This window comes from Ranitomeya imitator, chromosome 1 (genome assembly GCF_032444005.1).
Source record: "Ranitomeya imitator isolate aRanImi1 chromosome 1, aRanImi1.pri, whole genome shotgun sequence".
NCBI classification, from domain to species: Eukaryota; Metazoa; Chordata; class Amphibia; order Anura; family Dendrobatidae; genus Ranitomeya; species Ranitomeya imitator.
The window spans coordinates 331589172-331615576 of NC_091282.1; the positions used below are offsets into that span (position 1 = coordinate 331589172).

Genomic DNA, 26405 nt, shown 5'->3' on the forward strand with positions numbered 1-26405 from the left:
CTTTAAATGAGAAGGTGTGTCCAAACTTTTGGTCTGTACTGTAAATACAGAGGGTTCACTGCAAGGTGTAAGCCACTCATAAGCATCAAGAATAAAAAGGCTAGACTGGACTTTGCTAAAAAAAAAACATCTAAAAAAGCCAGCATAGTTCTGGAAGAACATTCTTTGGTCAGATGAAACCAAGATCAATCTCTACCAGAATGATGGAAAGAGAAAAGTGTGGCGAAGGTGTGGTACAGCTCATGATCCAATGCATACCACATCATCTGTAAAACACGGCGGAGGCAGTGTGATGGCTTGGGCATGCATGGCTGCCAGTGGCACTGGGTCACTAGTGTTTATTGATGATGTGACACAAGACAGAAGCAGCCGAATGAATTCTGAGGTATTCAGATACATACTGTGTGCTCAGATCCAGCCAAATGCAGCAAAACTGATTGGTCGTCGTTTCATACTACAGATGGACAATGACCCAAAACATGAAAGAAGACCAAAATCCACAGAGTATCAAACAACGAGGGGGATGTGGAAACCACAAATTCGACTATAGTGATCCAATATATACAGTATGTAAAAAAATTTCTTTATTGCATATATAAGACAGAACAAAGGAGGGTGAGCCCCCTCCTTTGTTCTGTCTTATATATGTAATAAATATTTTTTTTACATATATATTGGATCGTTATAGTCGTATTTGTGGTTTCCACATCTCCCCTCGTTGTCTAGTTTGGCGACTGATCTGTATAAAGTCCAGGATTGATAGCATTTCTTTTTTGAAAACATAAATTTAACAAAATGTGATTGACATAATGCTGCTATATACCATTATTTTTCTAGAGTATCAAACAAGTAGATTCCTGAATTTAAAAATGGACATCTGCTTTCCAAAAATAGTGGCCCCACCTATACATAACTGTTCCAAAAAAAAGTGTTTAGATGGATAGATTTTTGGGCAAAATTCATAAAAACAAATGAAAAGATTTCCTATAATATACTCTAAAATGTTATGAAATATCCACTGTGTGTATGCTTGTGTCTTCTATAGGTTTTAGGGAACTGGTTCTCAAAAGATTAGGCTGGTGTATGAAGTTACAGGTAATGCTCCATGAAGAAAAGTTTGCTATAAGGAAGTATGCAAATTGCCTCTTCTGAGAAAAAGAAGACTTAAACTCTATAGCGCCACCTGTTGGAAGTAGCGATCCTACAAGTCACAATCAACTCTTTAACGAGTCGTGCAATATGACTTAGGATAAAAGCCTAATTAGTATCTCAATTTGCAGACACGGTGTTTTGGGCTGTTGGCACTCATCAGTGCGAAGCATGAGAACTAATTTGGCTAGGTGAGAGGCTCTGGACTGGGGTCTAAGGGGTATCGTTTCTCCTTATGGAGAGTGACATACCATCTCTGGCTTGTCAAGGTAAGGAGGCTTATTCGCCGTGCAATGCTCCTCTGGGAAATATAATATGCAAATTGCCTCTTCTGAGAAAAACAGGACTTAAACTCTATAGCGCCACCTGTTGGAAGTAGCGATCCTACAAGTCACAATCAACTCTTTAACGAGTCGTGCAATATGACTTATGATAAAAGCCAAATTAGTATCTCAATTTGCAGACATGGTGTTTCGGGCTGTTGGCACTCATCAGTGCGAAGCGTGAGAACTAATTTGGACAGGTGAGAGGCTCTGGATTGGGGTCTAAGGGGTATCGTTTCTCCTTATGGAGAGTGACATACCATCTCTGGCTTGTCAAGGTAAGGAGGCTTATTCGCCGTGCAATGCTCCTCTGGGAAATATAATATGCAAATTGCCTCTTCTGAGAAAAAGAGGACTTAAACTCTATAGCGCCACCTGTTGGAAGTAGCGATCCTACAAGTCAATATAGCAAAAAGAGGGTAATGAACCACTCACTGAAAAAATGGGTGCCCAAAGAATTATGTATAAATAGCAAAAAGGGAAACCTAAAATATAACGATGAGAGGCTCCCTGGAGATTTTTTGTCTCGGTTGAGCACTCCATCAAATCCTGACCACGTACTGACTGCCGTGTCCCCTGAGGATTCTTCCCTTAGATGAAACGCATAGGGAGGTGGTCTTTAACGCAGGAAGTGGTCCGGGATTCCAACGGATCCTAGATGGTCGGAACCTGATCCATAGGACTCTGATCTTGACATGAGGAACACATTTCAATATGCTGCAGCATCACATTTGGGTGAGATTGTTCCAATAGCTCTATGTGTATCCCCATGTATTTGAAAGTTTCTTATTGGTGATAGATAGTGGTATTTTCCCCGTTCACCTTATATAGAACCTCAAGTTATATTTTTTTCACAGTAGTATATATTTGTTATGTTGGTTTCCTCTGCTTTACTTGACTGGGTGCATATTATGATAATAAGCCCTGAAGGTTGTGTAGGGTTCCAAATTGACTACTGATCTTTTCTCTTTGGACTGTTTATCAGTTCCCTGTCTGATTGACCTGTTGGTCAATACACGAGTTTTTCATTATATGTATTGTTGTGTCGTATAGTTTTTTAATTAGTATTTATTAAACGTTATATTTTAGATCCTACAAGTCACAATCAACTCTTTAACCCCTTTCTGCCATTAGACGTACTATTGCGTCCATGTGGGGTGGGCTTTACTTCCCAAGGACGCAATAGTACGTCATATGCGATCGGCAGCGCTCACGGGGGGAGCGCCGCCGATCGCGGCCGGGTGTCAGCTGTTTATCGCAGCTGACATCCGGCACTATGTGCCAGGAGCGGTCACGGACCGCCCCCGGCACATTAACCCCCGGCACACCGCGATCAAAGATGATCGCGATGTGCCGGCGGTACAGGGAAGCACCGCGCAGGGAGGGGGCTCCCTGCGGGCTTCCCTGAGCCCCCCGCAGCAACGCGATGTGATCGCGTTGCTGCGAGGGTCTCACCTCCCTCCCTGCTCCCTCCAGCCCCGGATCCAAGATGGCCGCGGATCCGGGTCCTGCAGGGAGGGAGGTGGCTTCGCAGAGCCTGCTCAGAGCAGGCACTGTGAAGCAGCCTGCACTCCTATCAGATCAGTGATCTGACAGAGTGCTGTGCAAACTGTCAGATCACTGATCTGTGATGTCCCCCCCTGGGACAAAGTAAAAAAGTTAAAAAAAAAAATTTCAAATGTGTAAAAAAAATAAAAAAAAATATTCCAAAATAATGAAAAAAAAAAAAAAATATTATTCCCATAAATACATTTCTTTATCTAAATAAAAAAAAAAAAAACAATAAAAGTACACATATTTAGTATCGCCGCGTCCGTAACGGCCCGACCTATAAAACTGGCCCACTACTTAACCCCTTCAGTAAACACCGTAAGAAAAAAAAAAAAAAAACGAGGCAAAAAACAACGCTTTATTATCATACCGCCGAACAAAAAGTGGAATAACACGCGATCAAAAAGACAGATATAACTAACCATGGTACTGCTGAAAGCGTCATCTTGTCCCGCAAAAAACGAGCCGCCATACAGCATCATCAGCAAAAAAATAAAAAAGTTATAGTCCTGAGAATAAAGTGATGCAAAAATAATTATTTTTTCTATAAAATAGTTTTTATCGTATAAAAGCGCCAAAACATAAAAAAATGATATAAATGAGGTATCGCTGTAATCGTACTGACCCGAAGAATAAAACTGCTTCATCAATTTTACCAAACGCGGAACGGTATAAACGCCTCCCCCAAAAGAAATTCATGAATAGCTGGTTTTTGGTCATTCTGCCTCACAAAAATCGGAATAAAAAGCGATCAAAAAATGTCACGTGCCCGAAAATGTTACCAATAAAAACATCAACTCGTCCCGCAAAAAACAAGACCTCACATGACTCTGTGGACCAAAATATAGAAAAATTATAGCTCTCAAAATGTGGTAACGCAAAAAATATTTTTTGCAATAAAAAGCGTCTTTCAGTGTGTGACGGCTGCCAATCATAAAAATCCGCTAAAAAACCCGCTATAAAAGTAAATCAAACCCCCCTTCATCACCCCCTTAGTTAGGGAAAAATTTAAAAAATGTATTTATTTCCATTTTCCCATTAGGGCTAGGGTTAGAGTTAGGGTTAGGGCTAGGGCTAGGGTTAGGGCTAGGGTTAGGGTTAGGTTTAGGGCTAGGGTTAGGGTTAGGGTTAGGGTTAGGGTTAGGGCTAGGGTTAGGGTTAGGGCTAGGGTTAGGGTTAGGGCTAGGGTTAGGGCAAGGGTTAGGGCTAGGGCTAGGGCTAGGGTTAGGGTTAGGGCTAGGGCTAGGGCTAGGGCTACAGTTTGGGTTGGGGCTAAAGTTACAGTTAGGGTTTAGATTACATTTACGGTTGGGAATAGGGTTGGGATTAGGGTTAGGGGTGTGTCAGGGTTAGAGGTGTGGTTAGGGTTACTGTTGGGATTAGGGTTAGGGATGTGTTTGGATTAGGGTTTCAGTTATAATTGGGGGGTTTCCACTGTTTAGGCACATCAGGGGCTCTCCAAACGCGACATGGCGTCCGATCTCAATTCCAGCCAATTCTGCGTTGAAAAAGTAAAACAGTGCTTCTTCCCTTCCGAGCTCTCCTGTGTGCCCAAACAGGGGTTTACCCCAACATATGGGGTATCAGCGTACTCAGGACAAATAGGACAACAACTTTTGGGGTCCAATTTCTCCTGTTACCCTTGGGAAAATACAAAACTCGGGGCTAAAACATATTTTTTGTGGGAAAAAAAAAGATTTTTTATTTTCACGGCTCTGCGTTATAAACTATAGTGAAACACTTGGGGGTTCAAAGTTCTCACAACACATCTAGATTAGTTCCCTGGGGGGTCTAGTTTCCAATATGGGGTCACTTGTGGGGGGTTTCTACTGTTTAGGTACATTAGGGGTTCTGCAAACGCAATGTGACGTCTGCAGACCATTCCATCTAAGTCTGCATTCCAAATGGCGCTCCTTCCCTTCCGAGCTCTGCCATGCGCTCAAACGGTGGTTTCCCCCAACATACGGGGTATCAGCGTACTCAGGACAAATTGGACAACAACTTTTGGGGTCGAATTTCTCCTCTTACCCTCGGGAAAATACAAAACTGGGGGCTAAAAAATAATTTTGGGGGGAAAGATTTTTTTTTTTAATTTTCACGGCTCTGCGTTACAAACTGTAGTGAAACACTTGGGGGTTCAAAGCTATCACAACACATCTAGATGAGTTCCTTAGGGGGTCTAGTTTCCAAAATGGTGTCACTTGTGGGAGGTTTCTACTGTTTAGGTACATTAGGGGCTCTGCAAATGCAATGTGACACCTGCAGACCATTCCATCTAAGTCCTCATTCCAAATGGAGCTCCTTCCCTTCCGAGCCCTCCCATGCGCCCAAACAGTGGTTCCCCCCCCACATATGGGGTATCAGCGCACTCAGGACAAATTGGACAACAAATTGTGGGGTCGAATTTCTCCTGTTACCCTTGGGAAAATACAAAACTGGGGGCTAAAAAATAATTTTTGTGGGAAAAAATTTTTGTTTTATTTTTACGGCTCTCCATTATAAACTTCTGTGAAGCCCTTGGTGGGTCAAAGCGCTCAGCACACATCTAGATAAGTTCCTAAGGGGGTCTACTTTCCAAAATGGTGTCACTTGTGGGGGGTTTCTACTGTTTAGGTACATTAGGGGCTCTGCAAACGCAATGTGACACCTGCAGACCATTCCATCTAAGTCTGCATTCAAATGGCACTCCTTCCCTTCTGAGCCCTCCCATGTGCCCAAACAGTGGTTCCCCCCACATATGGTGTATCATCGCACTCAGGACAAATTGGGCAACAAATTTTGGGGTCCAATTTCTCCTGTTACCCTCAGGAAAATACAAAACTGGGGGCTAAAAAAATAATTTTTGTGGGAAAAAAATTTTGTTTTATTTTTACGGCTCTGCATTATAAACTTCTGTGAAGCACTTGGTGGGTCAAAGTGCTCACCACACCTCTAGATAAGTTCCTTAGGGGGTCTACTTTCCAAAATGGTGTCATTTGTGGGGGGTTTCAATGTTTAGGCACATCAGTGGCTCTTCAAACGCAACATGGCGTCCCATCTCAATTCCTGTCAATTTTGCTTTGAAAAGTCAAACGGCGCTCCTTCCCTTCCGAGCTCTCCCATCCACCCAAACAGTGGTTTACCCCCACATATGGGGTATCAGCGTACTCAGGACAAATTGTACAACAACTTTTGGGGTCCAATTTCTTCTCTTACCCTTGGGAAAATAAAAAATTGGGGGCAAAAAGATAATTTTTGTGAAAAAATATGATTTTTTATTTTTACGGTTCTACATTATAAACTTCTGTGAAGCACTTGGTGGGTCAAAGTGCTCACCACACCTCTAGATAAGTTCCTTAGGGGGTCTACTTTCCAAAATGGTGTCACTTGTGGGGGGTTTCAATGTTTAGGCACATCAGTGGCTCTTCAAACGCAACATGAGGTCCCATCTCAATTCCTGTCAATTTTGCATTGAAAAGTCAAACGGCGCTCCTTCCCTTCCGAGCTCTCCCATCCGCCCAAACAGTGGTTTACCCCCACATATGGGCTATCAGCGTACTCAGGACAAATTGTACAACAACTTTTGGGGTCCAATTTCTTCTCTTACCCTTGGGAAAATAAAAAATTGGGGGCGAAAAGATAATTTTTGTGAAAAAATATGATTTTTTATTTTTACGGTTCTACATTATAAACTTCTGTGAAGAACTTGTTGGGTCAAAGTGCTCACCACACCTCTAGATAAGTTCCTTAGGGGGTCTACTTTCCAAAATGGTGTCACTTGTGGGGGGTTTCAATGTTTAGCCACATCAGGGGCTCTCCAAACGAAACATGGCGTCCCATCTCAATTCCAGTCAATTTTGCATTGAAAGTCAAATGGCACTCCTTCGCTTCCGAGCTCTGCCACGCGCCCAAACAGTGGTTTACCCCCACATGTGGGGTATTGGCATACTCAGGACAAATTGTACAACAATGTTTGGGGTCCATTTTCTCCTGTTACCCTTGGTAAAATAAAACAAATTGGAGCTGAATTAAATTTTTTGTGAAAAAAAGTTAAATGTTCATTTTTATTTAAACATTCAAAAAATTCCTGTGAAGCACCAGAAGGGTTAATAAACTTCTTGAATATGGTTTTGAGCACCTTGAGGGGTGTAGTTTTTAGAATGGTGTCACACTTGGGTATTTTCTATCATATAGACCCCTCAAAATGACTTCAAATGAGATGTGGTCCCTAAAATAAAATGGTGTTGTAGAAATGAGAAATTGCTGGTCAACTTTTAACCCTTATAACTCCCTAACAAAAAAAAATTTTGTTTCCAAAATTGTGCTGATGTAAAGTAGACATGTGGGAAATGTTATTTATTAAGTATTTTGTGTGACATATCTCTGTGATTTAATTGCATAAAAATTCAAAGTTGGAAAATTGCGAAATTTTCATAATTTTTGCCAAATTTCCGTTTTTTTCACAAATAAACGCAGGTACTATCAAATAATTTTTACCATTGTCATGAAGTACAATATGTCACGAGAAAACAATGTCAGAATCACCAGGATCCATTGAAGCGTTCCAGAGTTATAACCTCATAAAGGGACAGTGGTCAGAATTGTAAAAATTGGCCCGGTCATTAACGTGCAAACCACCCTTGGGGGTAAAGGGGTTAAGGAGTCGTGCAATATGACTTAGGATAAAAGCCAAATTAGTATCTCAATTTGCAGACACGGGGTTTCGGGCTGTTGGCCCTCATCAGTGCGAAGCATGAGAACTGATTTGGCTAGGTGAGAGGCTCTGGACTGGGGTCTAAGGGGTATCGTTTCTCCTTATGGAGAGTGATATACCATCTCTGGCTTGGCTTGTCAAGGTAAGGAGGCTTATTCGCAGTGCAATGCTCCTCTGGGAAATATAATATGCAAATTGCCTTTTCTGAGAAAAAAAGGACTTAAACTCTATAGCGCCACCTGTTGGAATTAGCGATCCTACAAGTCACAATCAACTCTTTAACGAGTCGTGCAATATGACAATATGGCAGTTTGCATATTATATTTCCCAGAGGAGCATTGCACGGCAAATAAGCCTCCTTACCTTGACAAGCCAGAGATGGTATGTCACTCTCCATAAGGAGAAACGATACCCCATATACCCCAGTCCAGAGCCTCTCACCTAGCCAAATTAGTTCTCATGCTTCGCACTGACGAGGGCCAACAGCCCAAAACACTGTGTCTGTGAATTGAGATATTGATTTGGCTTTTATCCTAAGTCATATTGCATGACTCGTTAAAGAGTTGATTGTGACTTGTAGGATCGCTACTTCCAACAGGTGGCGCTATAGAGTTTAAGTCCTCTTTTTCTCAGAAGAGGCAATTTGCATATTATATTTCCCAGAGGAGCATTGTACGGCGAATAAGCCTCCTTACCTTGACAAGCCAGAGATGGTATGTCTCTCTCCATAAGGAGAAACGATACCCCTTAGACCCCTGCTATAAGGAAGAAAACTTTTAGTGATAACTATTGAGGTTGCTGCTCTTTAAATTAATCCTTTATCAAGTCTTGTAATATGACTAGAGAAATTAGCTAACCAGAAACCTACCGTATGCGTACAAGGATTTAATCCAGCCAACCAGAACCCCACTCTGCAGTGACAAGAAGCAAGCACTTGTGCTTGTAAATTACAGAATGTGACAGTAAAAATACAGATTTAGTATTAAAAAATACACTGCAAAGAAAACTGATGATCTTTATTATGCCTAAAAGATAGCATAAGCGATGGTGAATGATTACTCTATTTAAGATTCTCAAAATTGCATCTACCTTTAAAGAGGTTCTCCAAGAATGTAATAAAATAACCCCATCACATAATTCAAATGGCAGCCTGTACTAGTCTCCTGTCAGGATACTCTTCAGTCTGAAGAAACACTGCTCCTGAAATGTGTATCTCAAAGACAGAGGAGCTGTATTCTAAATACATATATCAGTGAGCTGCCAGAGAACAACTGTGACAGGAAAAGAAATAAATATGCTACTTGGCTGACTGAACACAAATGACTTTTTTGTTTAGCCATAGTCATCCATGTGCAGTCAGCCGAAGACCAGATTTATTTCTTCTCCTGTCACAGCCCTTTTGCGACAACTCGCTGGTATATGTGCTTAAGATATAGCTCTGTCAGTTGAGACAGAGGTCTTGGGAGCTGTGTTTCTCCAGACTGCAGCCTGTCCTGACATGTGACTAGGAAGGGCTGCCATTTGACTTACATGATGATGGCCATTTTAATACATCCTTGGAAAACCCTTTTAATTAGCATTATATCATATAACATTTTATTTTTTTATTATTACTATTATTCATCTAATGTGCATTTTGTTTATGAAAACTACTATTTTAATAGGGGTATTAAAAACAAAAATTAATTAGAAACAAACATACTACTGGACATGACAAGAAAAGGAGATGCCAAACAGTATAACATGGAACATATTTGTAATAAGGAGGACATGGAGTAAAAAAATAAACAAAATTGTATTTAAAAATACATAGCTATATAATAGATATTAATTACATGGGTCACATCATGTGTACAAACAAGTGAATAAATCCATAGATGTAATATATGACCAAGGAGAGACTGAGAAACAGGAGGTCAAGCACATATGGTAAGCCTGCTATTGTTAACCTAGTAACAGTGTGTGTAGCCAATGCTATGTAGCAGAGAATCGCTCTATTTAGATCACTACACCGTTACAATGTCCATAGCTTAGCGTGCCTGTCATCCCTACATTAATGCAAATAAGTAAAGGCAATAATTACCCATTTATGTATTCAGTCCCGTTAGAGCCTCGGCCACAAAACCCCAACGCGCGTTTCGCGTACAAATAGTCTTGCTTCCTCAGGGGGCCCCAACGCACCCCAACGCACGTTTCATCTCAATACTTCATCAGTTTGGCATCCCCTCTTCTTGTCATGTCCAGTAGTATGTTTCTTTCTAATTAATTTTTGTTTTTAATTTATATAATTTAATAAAAAATCATTTTAAATGGTATATACTCCTCTGGTTATTTAACCTTTTTTGTATACAATGTCTATCTGAGTTTAATTACCCGTAAATTACACTGGGCTTTTCTTTTTGCTATTTTAATAGGGGGTTGTTAAACACTGAAAATGATTTTAAACACAGTGTGCCATAAATATTCCAAAGACCATCGTTGCAATTAGTATGAAGTACTAAACCAATGAATGATATCACATATGCTTACTGCTTATATACTGCACATAAGTAATCTACTATAAGCTGATAACATAAAAGGATTTCTCTCTGGATGATAATAATATACACACAAGTGACCTAGTTCAGTGTGATGCACACATACGGTTGCCTTGCACCTGGAGGGCCTGGGGGCCTAAATCATTTCATTAGTCCAACAACTAGATGCATTATGTATCATATTTATGGATAGTTAACCAATGCTGTCTGTTTAACTATTCATTTATATCCATTATGTTCCATATGGTTAATTAATTTTTTACACTACTTTTTTTTCTGCTTTCCAAAACATGATTCTTTAAAATGCATGTCCTGAAATAACATCATACGACAAAAATCTTGGAATCCACATACTTGAACATAGGATCATTCTCAGGTCTTAAACCATACCGCTTGGATTAAATACTCTCCTAATAGATTTGGCCAATTTCAGGCTGTCCTTTCAAGTGAGCCTCCTAACCCCAAAATGGCTTTAAAATGGCTTATACAGTGTTGTACGGGCCACTATAAAAGCCATACTAGGAATTGTACCTTTTACTTGTACAGTGCCTGAGAAAATAACTTTTAACTGGTATTGAAATGAGGAGGCTTGATGCACCCTTGGTGTGGCCAAAACTTTGGTGTGCCATTATGCCTCCTAATTTGCATATTGAGCCCCTTCCCCCACTTATGATTGACGGGGCTCGCTTCCCAAAGAGAGCAGTGTCTGAATGCTGCTGTAGAGAGGTTTTAGAGAAGAATTTTTTGAACCCGCTCGATACACTTAGGCTACGTTCACATTTGCGCCGTGGGGCACAGCGTCGTCGACACATACCGACGCATGTGTCATGCGCCCCTATCTTTAACATGGGGGACGCATTGACATGCGCCGTATGCGTTGTCATGCGTTTTATGACGCATGTGTTTTTTTGGCGCACCAGACAGGACGCGGACGACGCCACAGGTTGCAGTTTTGATGCGTCACATTTCCGAAGAAAAATGCATGCAACACACCTGCGTCGTAAATGCACCAAAAAAACACATTAGTGTCTATGAAAAACGCATAGGGCGCAGGTGCCTGCGTTGAGCCGCGCTTTTTTGACACATGCGTCTTTTGACTAAATGTATTTTTTCGAGGCGTTTTGGATCTTCAATAGTATAGTACAACGCATGCGTCAAAAAACACTGCGTTGTGTATGGGTTTGCCATGCGTTGTGCGTTGCGTCGACGACGCTGCGCCAAACAACGCAAATGTGAACGTAGCCTTACAGGTGTATTAGAGTAGCAAGTGGCATCAGCAGTGGCATCAGCAGAAGAGAACTCACCCGGCCAATGTGCGCACGTGCAGCTGGGCACAGGACATGTGCATGCACACACACCAGCAGTTCTCACTCTGGGAAGCAAGCAATGTCAATCAGAAGTGAGGGAAGGACCCAAATATGCAAATGAAGAGGCATAATGGTGCACCAAACTCTTGGCCATACCAAGGGTGCCCGAAATCCCCTAATTTGCGTTTTTATTAAAAGTAATAGTCCGTCCCCCAGTGATCACCAAATTATTCAATATCCTATAGGGAATAACTTGCTATTCTGTGAATAACTTGCTATTCTGGGAATAACCCTTTAAAGAATACTTTGAGATCATTGTGTTGCTCAAGATTTATATTCACAATAAGATGTCATGCTTATTGAATTATATTTAGATACATACGGTCCAGAGTGCACGAGTATTGAGCCAACTTTGTCCATGCCAGCCTCTTTTAGATTGGTACAGGGTGCACTGAGTTCATGGCAGCGACCTTGGAAGTTTTCTTGCTCAAAGATAACAATCTGTAAATTAGAAGTGAGAATACAAAACAATGTAAATGCTCTTTTTTCTTGATATACAATTGTGCTCAAACGTTTACATACCCGGCAGAATTTTTGCTTTCTTGGCCTTTTTTTAAAGAATATGAATGATAACACCGAAACTTTTTCTCCACTCATGGTTAGTGGTTGGGTGAAGCCATTTATTGTCAAACTACTGTGTTTTCTCTTTTTAAATCATAAAGTGAAACAAGTAGTGATTTATCACCTGCGCTGTTAGGTGTTCCTACAATTGTGCTTCAGAGTTGTGCATGAAGGCAACACACTATATATAGAAGAAGCCTTTAAAATATGTACTTATGCACTTACTAGATGCTGGAGTAGAGGTGGTCTGGAATACCCAGATGCGTAAGTCCTGCCAAAACAGTGTGACAGGCTTCGTGCTGCAGGATCAAGAGGCTGGGGGATGGCAGTTGCGCCTTAATCCCCACAAAGCGACTCTAGTGGACGGACGCCGGGAATAGACAGGAACCGCCAACTTCTAGCGTGCCCCGGCCGGAAGCAACGCCGAAGCAGTGGTGGGGTGTGGGAGGGGCGTGGTGGGTAGTGTGACGTCACACGGCTAATGGGCGGGCGCGTATGAGGATTAACCAATCCAACGCATTTCGAAGGAGCAGCCCTGATGAAGAAGGATCGTATCCTTCGAAACCCGTTGGATTGGTTAATCCTCATACATGCCCGCCCATTAGCCGTATGACATCACACTACCCGCCACACCCCTCCCACACTCCGCCACTGCTTCGGTGTTGCTTCCGGCTGGGGCACGCTAGAAGTTGGCGGTTCCTGTCTATTCCCAGCGTCCATCCATGGGAGAGACATGCAGCCATGGAGACTGGAATATATTTTTCGAGCATGCTGAAGACACTCAGTTAGTACACGAGCATTCTCAGATAACACCATATGTGATCACACTTGCTCATCACTAGAGATCAGTAATTTAAATAGCAAAAGAACAATCCTCAATCTCCTCTGCATTTCAAAAATAGGTAAAAGAATAAGGCCGGCTTCACACTCAGCGTATGAAAATACGGTCCGTATATTACGGGCGTAATACGCTGAAAAGTCCCGAAAATAGTGGTCCGTAGCTCCTCCGTAGGCAGGGTGTTTCAGCGTTTTTTGCGCATGGCATCCTCCGTATGTAATCCGTATGTCATCCGTACTGCGTGTTTTTATCGTAGGCTTGCAAAACCGACATACGGATATATAAGGGATCCATGTGTTAAAAAAAAAATATATATATATATATACTGTCTATATATATATATATATATATATATATATATATATATACATATATATGTCAGTAGACAAGCCTACAGCCTGCAGTGATCCTCAACCTACTGAACAGCCGTACAGCCAGCTCTTCCCTCTCCTAGTGTATCATCACCCACCCCCTGCAGACTGTGAGCCCTCGCGGGCAGGGTCCTCCCTCCTTATGTACTCGTGTGCCTTGTTATCTGCTCATGTTTAATGTATTTGTCTATATTTGCCCCGTATTCACATGTAAAGCGCCATGGAATAAATGGCGCTATAAAAATGTATAATAATAATAATAATATGTATATATATTAATATTTCATCCAGCGCGATAGAGCAGAAAGCCGGTAATTCAATTACCGGCTTTTGCTTTCTCCTTCCTAAACCCGACATGATATGAGACATGGTTTACATACAGTAAACCATCTGATATCACCATTTTTTTTGCATATTCCACACTACTAATGTCAGTAGTGTGTCTATGCAAAATTTGGCCGTTCTAGCTAGTAAATGAAGGGGTTAAATGGCAGAAAAAATTGGCATGGGCTCCCGCACAATTTTCTCCGCCAGAGTAGTAAGCCAGTGACTGAGGGCAGATATTAATAGCCTGGAGAGGGTCCATGGTTATTGCCCCCCCTGGCTAAAAACATCTGCCCCCAGCCATCCCAGAAAAGGCACATCTGGAAGATGCGCCTATTCTGGCACTTGGCCACTCTCTTCCCATTCCCGTGTAGTGGTGGGATATGGGGTAATGAAGGGTTAATGCCACCTTGCTATTGTAAGGTGACATTAAGCCAAATTAATAATGGAGAGGCGTCAATTATAACACCTATCCATTATTAATCCAATACTAGTAAAGGGTTAAAAAAACACACACACACACACATTATTAAACATTATTTTAATGAAATAAAAACAAAGGTTGTTTTAATATTTTATTGAACGCCCAATCCAATCACTGAAGACCCTCGTTCTGTAACAAAGAAAACATAATAAACCAACAATATCCTTTCTGTTGTGAATTCTGTGGCAGAGCTCCCTCCTGTGGTCACAAGTGGTACTTCGGCTGGTTCTCTCTGTGAGCTTCCGTTGGTGGAGGAAAGTGGTACTGCGGCTTCTGGGTTTCCTTCCTCAGGTGTGTGGTGAAGTCGTTAGGTGCTGCTCTATTTAACTCCACCTAGTGCTTTGATCCTGGCTTCCAGTCAATGTTCTAGTATTGGACCTGTTTCCTCCTGAATCGTTCCTGTGGCCTGCTGCTCTGCATAGCTAAGTTCTTCTTTGCTATTTGTTTGCTGTTTTTTTCTGTCCAGCTTGTCAATTTGTTTTTTACTGCTTGCTGGAAGCTCTGGGACGCAGAGGGTGTACCTCCGTGCCGTTAGTTCGGTACGGAGGGTCTTTTTGCCCCCTTTGCGTGGTTTTTGTAGGGTTTTGTGTTGACCGCAAAGTTACCTTTCCTATCCTCGCTCTGTTCAGAAAGTTGGGCCTCACTTTGCTAAATCTATTTCATCTCTACGTTTGTCTTTTCATCTTAACTCACAGTCATTATATGTGGGGGCTGCCTTTTCCTTTGGGGTATTTCTCTGAGGCAAGGTAGGCTTATTTTCTATCTTCAGGCTAGCTACTTTCTCAGGCCGTGCCGAGTTGCATAGGGAGTGTTAGGCGCAATCCACGGCTGCCTTTAGTGTGGTTGGAGAGGATTAGGGATTGCGGTCAACAGAGTTCCCACGTCTCAGAGCTCGTTCTTGTTTTTTGGGTTATTGCCAGGTCACTGTATGTGCGCTGACCTCTATGTCCATTGTGGTACTGAATTACCTATCATAACACCTTTCCTAGAAAGCTCCCAGGCTCGAGATCATAAGAGGCGCCCTCTGCTGGTTGTCCCCATATGAACTCGAGCCAGGGAGCTTTCTAGGAAAGTTCCCACGATCTAGGAACAACCAGCAGAGGGCGCCTCCCCGCAAATGCAGGTAAATATAGGTCAATGACCTACTTTACCTACATTCTCCGGGGTTTTGCAGACATGAGCAATGTTGCATTAGCAAAGCTCGTGGCTGCAAAATATTTTAACCCCTTCAGATGGATTTACATCGCTGGACTTTACAGGTCTGCGGAAGGTAAGGATATTGTTGGTTTATTATGTATTTTTTGTTACAGAACGAGGGTCTTCAGTGATTGGATTGGGCGTTAAATAAAATATTAAAACAACCTTTGTTTTTATTTCATTAAAATAATGTTTAATAATGTGTGTGTGTTTTTTTAACCCTTTACTAGTATTGGACTAATAATAGATAGGTGTCATAATTGATGCCTCTCCATTATTAATTTGGCTTAATGTCACCTTACAATAGCAAGGTGGCATTAACCCTTCATTACCCCATATCCCACCGCTACACGGGAATGGGAAGAAAGTGGCCAAGTGCCAGAATAGGCGCATCTTCCAGATGTGCCTTTTCTGGGGTGGCTGGGGGCAGATGTTTTTAGCCAGGGGGGGGCCAATAACCATGGACCCTCTCCAGGCTATTAATATCTGCCCTCAGTCACTGGCTTTACTACTCTGGCGGAGAAAATTGTACGGGAGCCCACGCCAATTTTTTCCGCCATTTTACCCCTTAAAGGGAACCTGTCACCTGAATTTGGCGGGACTGGTTTTGGGTCATATGGGCGGATTTTTCGGGTGTTTGATTCACCCTTTCCTTACCCGCTGGCTGCATGCTGGCTGCAATATTGGATTGAAGTTCATTCTCTGTTCTCCGTAGTACATGCCTGCACAAGGCAAGATTGCTTTCCGCAGGCATGTACTACGGAGGACAGAGAATGAACTTCAATCCAATATTGCAGCCAGCATGCAGCCAGCGGGTAAGGAAAGGGTGAATCAAGCACCCGAAAACTCCGCCCATATGACCCAAAACCAGTCCCGCCAAATTCAGGTGACAGAGTCCCTTTAATTTACTAGCTAGAACGGCCAAATTTTGCATATACACACTACTAACATTAGTAGTGTGGAATATGCAAAAAAAATGGGGATATGAGATGGTTTACTGTATGTAAACCAGGTCTCATATCATGTCGGGTTTTAGGAAGGTGAAAGCAAAAGCCGGTAATTGAATTACCGGCTTTAAAGCTGTCTAGCGCTAGAAGAAATATTAATATATATATATATGTGTGTCTACTGACATATATATATATATATATATACCTATTCTATGTGTACACATTTATTCTACCTATTCTACTGGAAGCTGTCAGTGTGATTTTACTGTACACCGCAATGAATTACCGACTTTTCTCTCTAACAGCGCTGCGTATTTCTCGCAAGTCACACTGCTGGTCCGTGTGTGATCCGTATTTTTGGGGCTTCCATAGACTTTCATTGACGTTTAATTTGCGCAATACGGTGTCAAACGCAGCATGCTGCGATTTTCTACGGCCGTATAAAGCCGTATAATACTGATCAGTTTAATACGGCAGATAGGAGCAGGGGCATAGAGAATAATTGTGCTGTATGTTTTGCGAGTTTTACGGACGTAGTTTCTGCGCTCTTACGTCCGTAAAACTCGCAAGTGTGAAGCCGGCCTAATACAATTGCTAAGAAGCTATACTTTCAATACGGTTTGGTCACTAAAGGACACAGACACTTATCTTGTATATCTTATATTGCATATTATCTTATTTATTTTCCTGTTTCCTTTCAAACTATAAAGCCTGATAATTTTATTATCATTTTCTGACCTTTAACAGCAAACAACATTAATCTTGAAGAATGCTTGAAATTAAACCCCAAGTGGGGTCTACTCACTTTTACTTGACAGATATTGAACAAAAAAGTGAGAAGTAACATATGTAATCAAGTTATGTGATGGTGAGATGTTTTTCAAACTTTCCTGCTATCCTGGTAAGACATTCTAAAATAATTTATGTATAGAAAACATATTTGACTATAGGCATTTTTTTCTGCAACAATCCCATTGACTCCTGCCAAGATGTGGGTGTGAGTTGAGGTCTCGCTATGCTCCTTCAAAACAGCTGACCATATTGGGAAATGTTCAGAGAGTTTATTTATTAGGCTATGGTCACACTAGCAGTATTTGGTCAGTATTTTGCATCAGTATTTGTAAGCCAAAACCAGAAGTGGAACAAACAGAGGAAAAGTATAATAGAAACACGTCACCAAGTCTGTATATTTGACCCACTCCTGGTTTTGGCTTACAAATACTGATGTGGAATACTGACCAAATACTGATAGTGTGACCATAGCCTTATGCTTATTTACGTAGTGTCATCAAATATTGCAGCACTTTACAGACACCATCATCACTGTCCACATTGGGGCTCATAATCTAAATTCCCTATCAGTACTGAGAAAATAATTAAAATCATTTACAGGGTGTCTAACAGCTAATATCCAGCCTACAGCAAATATGAAATATTAATATTAAATATTAGATATTAGGTAGCATAAACCGTAATAAGTTGTCTCAACCTTTACGGAATGGCCTCCACTGCAATATTTATTTAGATTACTAGTTCATAAAGTATTGACATCCAACTCACCATATTTAAAATTAAAAAGAACCTAATGCCTTTCTTACCCGGGGGTCCCAAGAACCATATTATGACATCGTGCCATTAGACATTTTATGTACAAAGAGATTAGGGTATGCTTAAAGTAAATGCCTGTCTCATTACTTTCTTCCAAACAGTTAGAAATCTTTTTCAAGATCCCTATTATACCGTATTTTTCTGACCATAAGACGCACTTTTTTTCCTCCAAATTTGGGAGGAAAGTGTGGGTGCGTCTCATGGTACGGATGTAGCATGTGGGGAGGGAGGCAGCAGTGAGTGGGATCGCACTGTTATCCCACTTCAGGATGTCCCTGCTGCCCAGAATCAGCGCTGGAGAAACCATGTGCTCCCGACGATTAAGTGCAGTGAATATTCATTAGCGGCTCCCCGCCCACCTATCAGCTGAGCGGTGAGCCGGGAGCAGCAAATGCTTAAGCAGGGACACACATGGCTTCTCCAGTGCTGATTCCTGCAGCAGCTGGGCAGGTCTGTGTGTCTGGGGGAGAGGAGGCAGCAGCAGGGGCCAAGGGAGAGAGGAGATGGCTGCATACCTGCCTGCCATGCCTGGGCTGGACGCTGAGTTCTGTGCAGGAGGACCTGTGATGATGTCAGGAGTGGGCGGGCTGGAGCATCACATGGCAGCTCAGAGCCCTCCCTCTTCTTGACATCATCACAGGTCCTTCAGGCTCTCCAGTCTCCACTGCATCAGAAAATGACCTAATAATTAAATCAAGGTTTTGTGTTAGATGTATTTTAAAACATTTTTGGCAATGTTGTTGTTTTTGTTACATAACACAATCTGTATTAAAAGTAACACTAGCTACTTTGGCTTTTCAGAATTCTACTGTTTCAGGAAACAATACATGTAGATAGCCACAATGTACAGACCCTATCACTATCTTTTGTATTGAAGTGTCTAATGGGTTTGTGCAAATGTTATTGTGATGGGAGGCGGCTCAGGGTCATCTGTGATATCATCGATTGTCAGTGTTGGATCCTTTGTTAACAGCTGTGAACACTGCTGATAATTGAAATTACTAATTTTATTTTCTTATTAAAGATTGTGATATGAAAAAAACATTGCCAAATAATATTTAAAAAAAAAATACTTGTAGCACAAAAACCTGATTGAAACACTAGGTTATTTTCTGATGATCGCTTCCTTTTAATGGGGTTGTCCACTATTATGCCAACCCGTTCTCAATCTGATTGTTTGCGTTCGTTAAAACAAGAACACTTAAACTCACTTCCTGCGCTGGTGTCGTTCCAACGGTGTCGGCACTCGCGTTACCAGGGTTCACGTAAGGTTGTTACATCACACAAACCCTTCATCCAATCAGCGCTGGCTTCACTGCCCCCACCTTTGGTCAAATTAAACATCGACAGGAAGTGAGAGAGCAGCCGCAGTCGTCAATTCCTGTTGATATTCGATTCTTAAGGCGGGGTCAGTGAAGTCGGCGTTGAGTGGGTGCAGAGCTCACATGGCATAACGACCTCCCATGAGCACCCGGAATGCGAGTGCAAACATTACTGGAACGGCGCTGGTACCAGAGGTGAGTATAGGTGTTTTTATTTTAATGGAGGCAAACATTCAGAATGAGAAGAGGTTGTCCTAGTAGTGGACAACCTCTTGAAATTATAAATTTCGAATACCAGCAGTCACCACTAGAGGCAGCTAATGATCTAACTGGATAATGTTTAAACATTGAAGTCAATAATTAAACCTATCCATTAATCGTCTACATTCCCTCTAATGGTGTATGCAGGCAGCAAGAACGTATCATTTAGGTCTATGCATTATGCAATTAATTCAAAACACCATAGGTTTGAAAGGTGGACTCTTACTGTAAAGTAACAGGCAAGAAACATGTAACGTGCCAGAGAAAAGGAATGGATTTTTGCAGAGCTACATAGGTTTCCTGCTCATACCTTCGAGCTAGGTTGCTGCTGTTTAGTGGCTGGAGTCTGATGGTCAGATGCCATTTTTATGCTGGTGTTTTGTTCCTGAAAGATACACACAATGAGAGGAGGTTTAGTGATATTCAGTCCAAATAAATACAGTCTGGACAATTTCTATTTGGAAGCTCAACCATTTTACATACAAGTTTGGAAACCTGCACGAAACTGACCACTGATTACTCAGCGTGTGATGGATTACTCGGTGTAATAATGAATAATGAATGGCTAGCTTGGCATTCTCTTGGCTGTGGCTATACTTTAAAACCCTATACAATAGATAAAGTTGATTTCATTAAGAATTTTATTGCTAAAGGAAGTCAGATATCCGCTATAAACTAATGTCATAGCCTGAAGGCTAGGCCTGTGACCCCAACCAGAAACCTAAAAATGTTTGATTTTTAAAGGGAACCAGTCAGCAGGATTGTGCACAGTAACCTACACACAGTGTCAGGTCGGCGCCATTATACTGATTAACATTATACCTTGGTTGATGAAATCCGTCTTGTAGTTGTTTCTTAATCTTTATGTTCAGTTTTGTGTTAATGAGATTTTTGCGCCCTAAGGCGGGGTTCATGTGTGTGGTGCTCTGATTATATATTCATAATGCAGACTGCTGACAGGTCACTGATCCCTCACTGACCAGCCCCCTAGTTTATATAATGAATACCTAACATACTGAAGAATGAGACAACAAAATGCTTCTGCAGGGAGGTGCCAGCCGTGGCACCTGCTCTGCAGGATAATAGCAGTAGCAGCTATCGGTGCCCATAGCTGTGATGCTACTGCGCAGGCGTGGGCAGAAACATCTGAGAATTTTTTTTTCTTCTCCAGTAAGATGGCACTGCTGGCGCATGCGCAGAAGTGGCGGGCACCATTTTCAAATTGTTTTTTCCCTAGGTGAATAACATCAAGAAAACGTATTATTGAGACACTAACCATGCGATTATCCTGCAGAGCAGGTGCCACAACTGGCACCTGCCTGCAGAAGTGTTTTTTGCCTCATTCTTCAGTATGTTAGGTATTCATTATGCAAACTAGGGGGCAGGTCAGTGAGGGATTAGTGACCTGTCAGCAATCGAGAAAGCATAAAAGTCTTCAAAATGTTCTACACAGCTACAGAATGTAAGCCTTTCTATAAAATATGTGTGTGTATGTGTGTGTATATATGTGCATGTGTGTCTGTATGTCTGTGTATGTGTGAATATGTGTTTGTATATGTGTGCCTGTGTATATGTGTCTATGTGTGTATGTACAGTATATGTGCATGTGTGTCTGTATATGTGCGTGTATGTGTATGTGCAAGGGTGTATGTGTGTAGGTGTATCTGTGCATGTGTACATGTGTATGTGTATATGTGTGTGTGTATATGTGTATGTGTGTATATATGCATGTGTGTATGTGTGTGTATGTTTTTATGTGTATGTGCATGTGTATGTTCGCATGCGTATGTGCATGTGTGTGTGCCCACATGCCTGTACGATATCAACATATTGATCATTATGATGTTTTCTGTTAATTAAACCTAACATACAATACCACTATAATTATTTATAACAATATCATAACTTATCACATACAACTGTTTGTATTATAAACTGAATATTAATTATTTTAATTGTTTATATTCACTAATATAACTTTAACAAATTATTTCATGACTATTGTATAACTATTCTTGCACCATCTGCCATAAGGGAGGTCATAACACAGCTCCCTGACTATGAGAACATAAAAATCCACCTTGTACATTTTGCCTCATCTTATACATGTGTGGGCATAAGACATAATATGCTTTAATCAACCTTTTAGCCACCAGTTGTATTCAATTTCTTTGCATAGTGATTGTCTTAGGCCGGGGTCACACTACCATAGAATACGTACGAGTGCTATGCAAGAAAACATCGCATAGCACTCGGACCAGTGTTAATCTATGGGGCAGCTCACATCGCCGTTTTTTTTCTCGGGCGTATTCTGCGTGCGAATGAAATCACAGCATGCCGCGATTGTACGCGTATACTGGTCGAGTATCGCCAATGTAAGTCTATGTGTGCAAGAAAAAATCGGACAACACAGATCATCCGTGTGACTTGCGACAAATACGCACACATTTTCCTTATTTCAGCCCATTGAGCCATTAAATTCAATGGGGAAAAGCAGTGAGAAATATAAAGCCACATGCATGTCATAAGGATGTCATACGGATATATAGGTGCGAGAAAATTGCATCATCGCATTGCAAACGCATTACACACGGATGACCATACGGAGAACATTTGTGCGACTCTCAGCAGAGAGACTCAGACTGATTTTTCATACGTTATGTGTGACCCCGGCCTTAGGCAGAATATGTCAGAATGTGCAAAAATGCTCTGAGAAGTGAGTGGGAATTATTAATTGAAGCCCAGTTGCATGAAGCCATGAATGCAGTAGGTCTTACCCGTATGCCAGTACCCGCTTGTTCCAGTAAAGGGCCTACAGCTCCTGATTACATTTATACTGGAAGGGGGCAGGAGAATGGTGCCAAGACTATTTACAAAATAGTTCCAGCGTGATGCAAAGCGATAATGCTGGATTACTGCTCTGATGAAAACCCAACTCTGCTGATGCACAGGCTGCATTGTTTTAAGAAGCAGAGTTGGGGAATTATTTCATTAGCTGTCACATTTGGCTGGCCCGGCATTGTTTGGTCTGTTGGTGGGGAGATTTGAACTTTGCATGCATCAGCCTTCTGAATGCCAAGACCAGGAATATCTCATGTGAACAATTATACGAGCCAGCCAGTCCAGCTTCAGGGCTTTTACAGCCAATGGTCCTGTCCTGTATAACAACCTATACCTAGCACAGCTCAGGAATCCAAATCAAAATATCTCAGTGGATCACTGCCATTCATATTTTTCCCACAATCTTAGATTTAGAGCATGTTAATAACAATACACAGTGTAATGACTGAAGATAAACACTTAAAAAAGAGATAGAGAATGCCTGAAATATATAATGGCACCATACTACATTTACAAATAAAAGCATTGGTGTAGAAGTCTGTGTGCTGTGATACCATAAGCCATATTTCTTAACAAGCCACATGCTTTAAAAACTGGCCTAATTGTATTGATAGATATGCTCCTTTGACTTTTACATTTCCCATTGGCAGTGGAAAAGTAAGAACAAAAACATTATGATAGGGCTACAGAGGTGAGGTAGAGTAGACTGCAAATCGGCAAACACGAGGTCCCAAACAGGAGCATCAACGTAAGAGAATATTGCAAAAATGCTTAATGCTACACAATAGTGACATTGTCGATGGTTGTGGCCAAGTATAATTGATTCTGAGGACAGACTTTGAGGGTGCCATCAAAATTTTTATTTTAGGACGGAAAAAAAACTTTACAAACCTTAAGCGATGTGTGGACCTGTTGAACATTTAAAACTCACATGATGAAATATTTACAAATCGGAGGATAGGTCATTGAGTAAATGAACCTGTCCCGTCACTTTAAGACAATACTGCAATACATTGCTCAGTTACTGCTGGCATACAGGGTAAAGAGCGCAGCTTATGTGTCCCCACTAGAGTTGAGCGACCTTGACCTTTTTAGAGTCGAGCCGTGTTTCGCGAAACCCGACTATCTCAAAAGTCGAGTCGAGTGAAATCGGCCGATTATCGCGAAAAGTCGGGGATCGACCGAAACACGAAACCCAATGCAAGTCAATGGGGGAGCATAGTCGGCAGTGAGTAGAGGCCAGGAAAACATGTACAGAGCCCATTGTATTGGCAAAAACATCCATTCTTGCTACTGAAGCTTGTCAATCGTAACTTACCTTATAATAATTGGAAGGCATTTGAAATTGGGGGTCATTTGGCTAAAGTTGTGGGGGGTAGGGCTGGTTCAAGTAATTAGTATGCCCAGTAAATCTGGACCACGTCACGGCAGTGAAGCAGGGAGAGGTAAGTATTTCAACTTTGCAAGTGCTGTGATCCTGAGCAAGCAGGGGGGGCCCACTCGTTGGCATTAGCACTGGCACAGGGCCCCTCAAAGTACAGCGGTGTGTTTGCACGGCGAGGGCGCCTCCCACCGGCAGCAACACTTTTGCGTACTATGAGGGGCCCTGTGCCAGTGACGTCGCCAACGAGTATTCCTCCCCCCACCAGATGAAGGAACCTGCACCTTCATCTGCACCTTCCTCTTTGTCCCCGTGTAAGGTGGTATGGTATGCGGGAAGGGGGACCTGACTTTCAGCAGGGTCACAATCTTGCAGTGTAGCGTGCACGGGGAATGTTGCATTATGGGTCAATGTACCAGCAGACTCATCTATCACTGGCTGGGCAATGGGCAGGATGAGGGGGTAACAGATATGGGCCCAAAGAATAAAGTGGGCTAAATGCAGTTCAAAATTGGTAACAGGACTAACCAGGGGGCATTGTTTTGTTCAGTGGAGGACAACTGGAATGAGAGGCTGACACAGAGAGTAGGCCCAAATCAGTAAGTATTTTAAATGCAGTTCAAAATTGGCAACAGTAGTAAACCGGCGGCACAGCTTTGTTCACTGGAGGAGAACAGCAAGGAGCGGCAGACACAGATAGAAGGCCCCAACCCAACTAGTAGGCCTAATGCAGTGTTGTTTTCAACAACTACTAAACGAGAGCCAGAAGATCAAAGCAATGGAGAGGAAACCTGGGGAACACCTTGGAGTGGAAGACACCGTCTCTACACCCCAGACCCAACTTGTAGGCCGAATGCAGTGTTGTTTTCAACAACTACTAAACGAGAGTCGGAAGACCCAGTCCAGACAGGACTCCCTTAGCACACATGGGTAATTTAACTATTTGATTTTTCTTTATGTGATTGTTTGTATACTTAGTGGATGTGGTGTTCCGTGTAATGTGGCCACTGTGAACAGACTTTTTTCATTAGGATCACCACATGCTTTAGGTAACATAGCCCTTGTGTGAGCAGCACTTTATTTTGATATTTATCATTAAATGTAGTGTCTTCTCATAATCATTTGGGCCCTGTCTTGTATACCTGGGTGACATGGATGTACCCTAAGATATAGTTGCTATGCACTTTATACTTTTTGATTATTATTTATCTGTATGTTTGTTTGATTTATTTAATAAAAACTACCTTTTGCGAAATATTGTGGCCAGTTTTGACTCTTGGTTCTCCTATTTTTGACTGTTTGATTTAGAGTCGCCATACATGTGCACATTGTACTTTTTACTGACGCCTTTTTTGTCTAACTACTAAACGAGAGTCGGAAGATCGAAGCAATGTGGACGAAAACTGGGGAACACCTTGGAATGGAACACACCGTCTCTACACCCCATACCCAATTTGTAGGCCTAATGCAGTGTAGTTTTCAACAACTACTAAACGAGAGTCGGAAGACCGAAGCAATGTAGAGGAAACCTGGGGAACACCTTGGAGTGGAACACACCGTCTCTACACCCCATACCCAATTTGTAGGCCTAATGCAGTGTAGTTTTCAACAACTACTAAACGAGAGTCGGAAGACCGAAGCAATGTAGAGGAAACTTGGGGAACACCTTGGAGTGGAACACACCGTCTCTACACCCCATACACAATTTGTAGGCCTAATGCAGTGTAGTTTTCAACAACTACTAAACGAGAGTCGGAAGACCGAAGCAATGGAGAGGAAACCTGGGGAAACCCTTGGAGTGGAACACACCGTCTCTACACCCCATACCCAATTTGTAGGCCTAATGCAGTGTAGTTTTCTACAACTACTAAACGAGAGTCGGAAGATTGAAGCAATGTGGACGAAACCTGGGGAACACCTTGGAGTGGAACACACCATCTCTACACCCCATACCCAATTTGTAGGCCTAATGCAGTGTAGTTTTCAACAACTACTAAACGAGAGTCGGAAGACCGAAGCAATGTAGAGGAAACCTGGGGAACACCTTGGAGTGGAACACACCGTCTCTACACCCCATACCCAATTTGTAGGCCTAATGCAGTGTAGTTTTCTACAACTACTAAACGAGAGTCGGAAGACCGAAGCAATGTAGACGAAACCTGGGGAACACCTTGGAGTGGAACACACCGTCTCTACACCCCATACCCAATTTGTAGGCCTCATGCAGTGTAGTTTTCTACAACTACTAAACGAGAGTCGGAAGATCGAAGCAATGTGGACGAAACCTGGGGAACACCTTGGAGTGGAAAACACCGTCTCTACACCCCATACCCAATTTGTAGGCCTAATGCAGTGTAGTTTTCAACAACTACTAAACGAGAGTCGGAAGACCGAAGCAATGTAGAGGAAACCTGGGGAACACCTTGGAGTGGAACACACCGTCTCTACACCCCATACCCAATTTGTAGGCCTAATGCAGTGTAGTTTTCTACAACTACTAAACGAGAGTCGGAAGACCGAAGCAATGTAGACGAAACCTGGGGAACACCTTGGAGTGGAACACACCGTCTCTACACCCCATACCCAATTTGTAGGCCTAATGCAGTGTAGTTTTCTACAACTACTAAACAAGAGTCGGAAGATCCAA

The 26405-nt window shown here is 42.1% G+C and overlaps 1 protein-coding gene across 1 annotated transcript in view; it reads right to left on the reverse strand.

Moving 5' to 3' along the window:
• Window positions 1-26405, reverse strand: part of CRYBB2 (crystallin beta B2) — a 412932-nt gene that overhangs the window by 12378 nt on the left and 374149 nt on the right. The window contains exons 2-4 of the mRNA XM_069759180.1: window positions 22314-22341; window positions 19847-19921; window positions 11943-12061 (exon numbers count right to left, since the gene is read on the reverse strand). Of these exons, the coding sequence (XP_069615281.1) occupies window positions 11943-12061; window positions 19847-19900 (173 nt within the window). The 5' untranslated portion in view covers window positions 19901-19921; window positions 22314-22341. The remainder of the gene's footprint in view (window positions 1-11942; window positions 12062-19846; window positions 19922-22313; window positions 22342-26405) is intronic.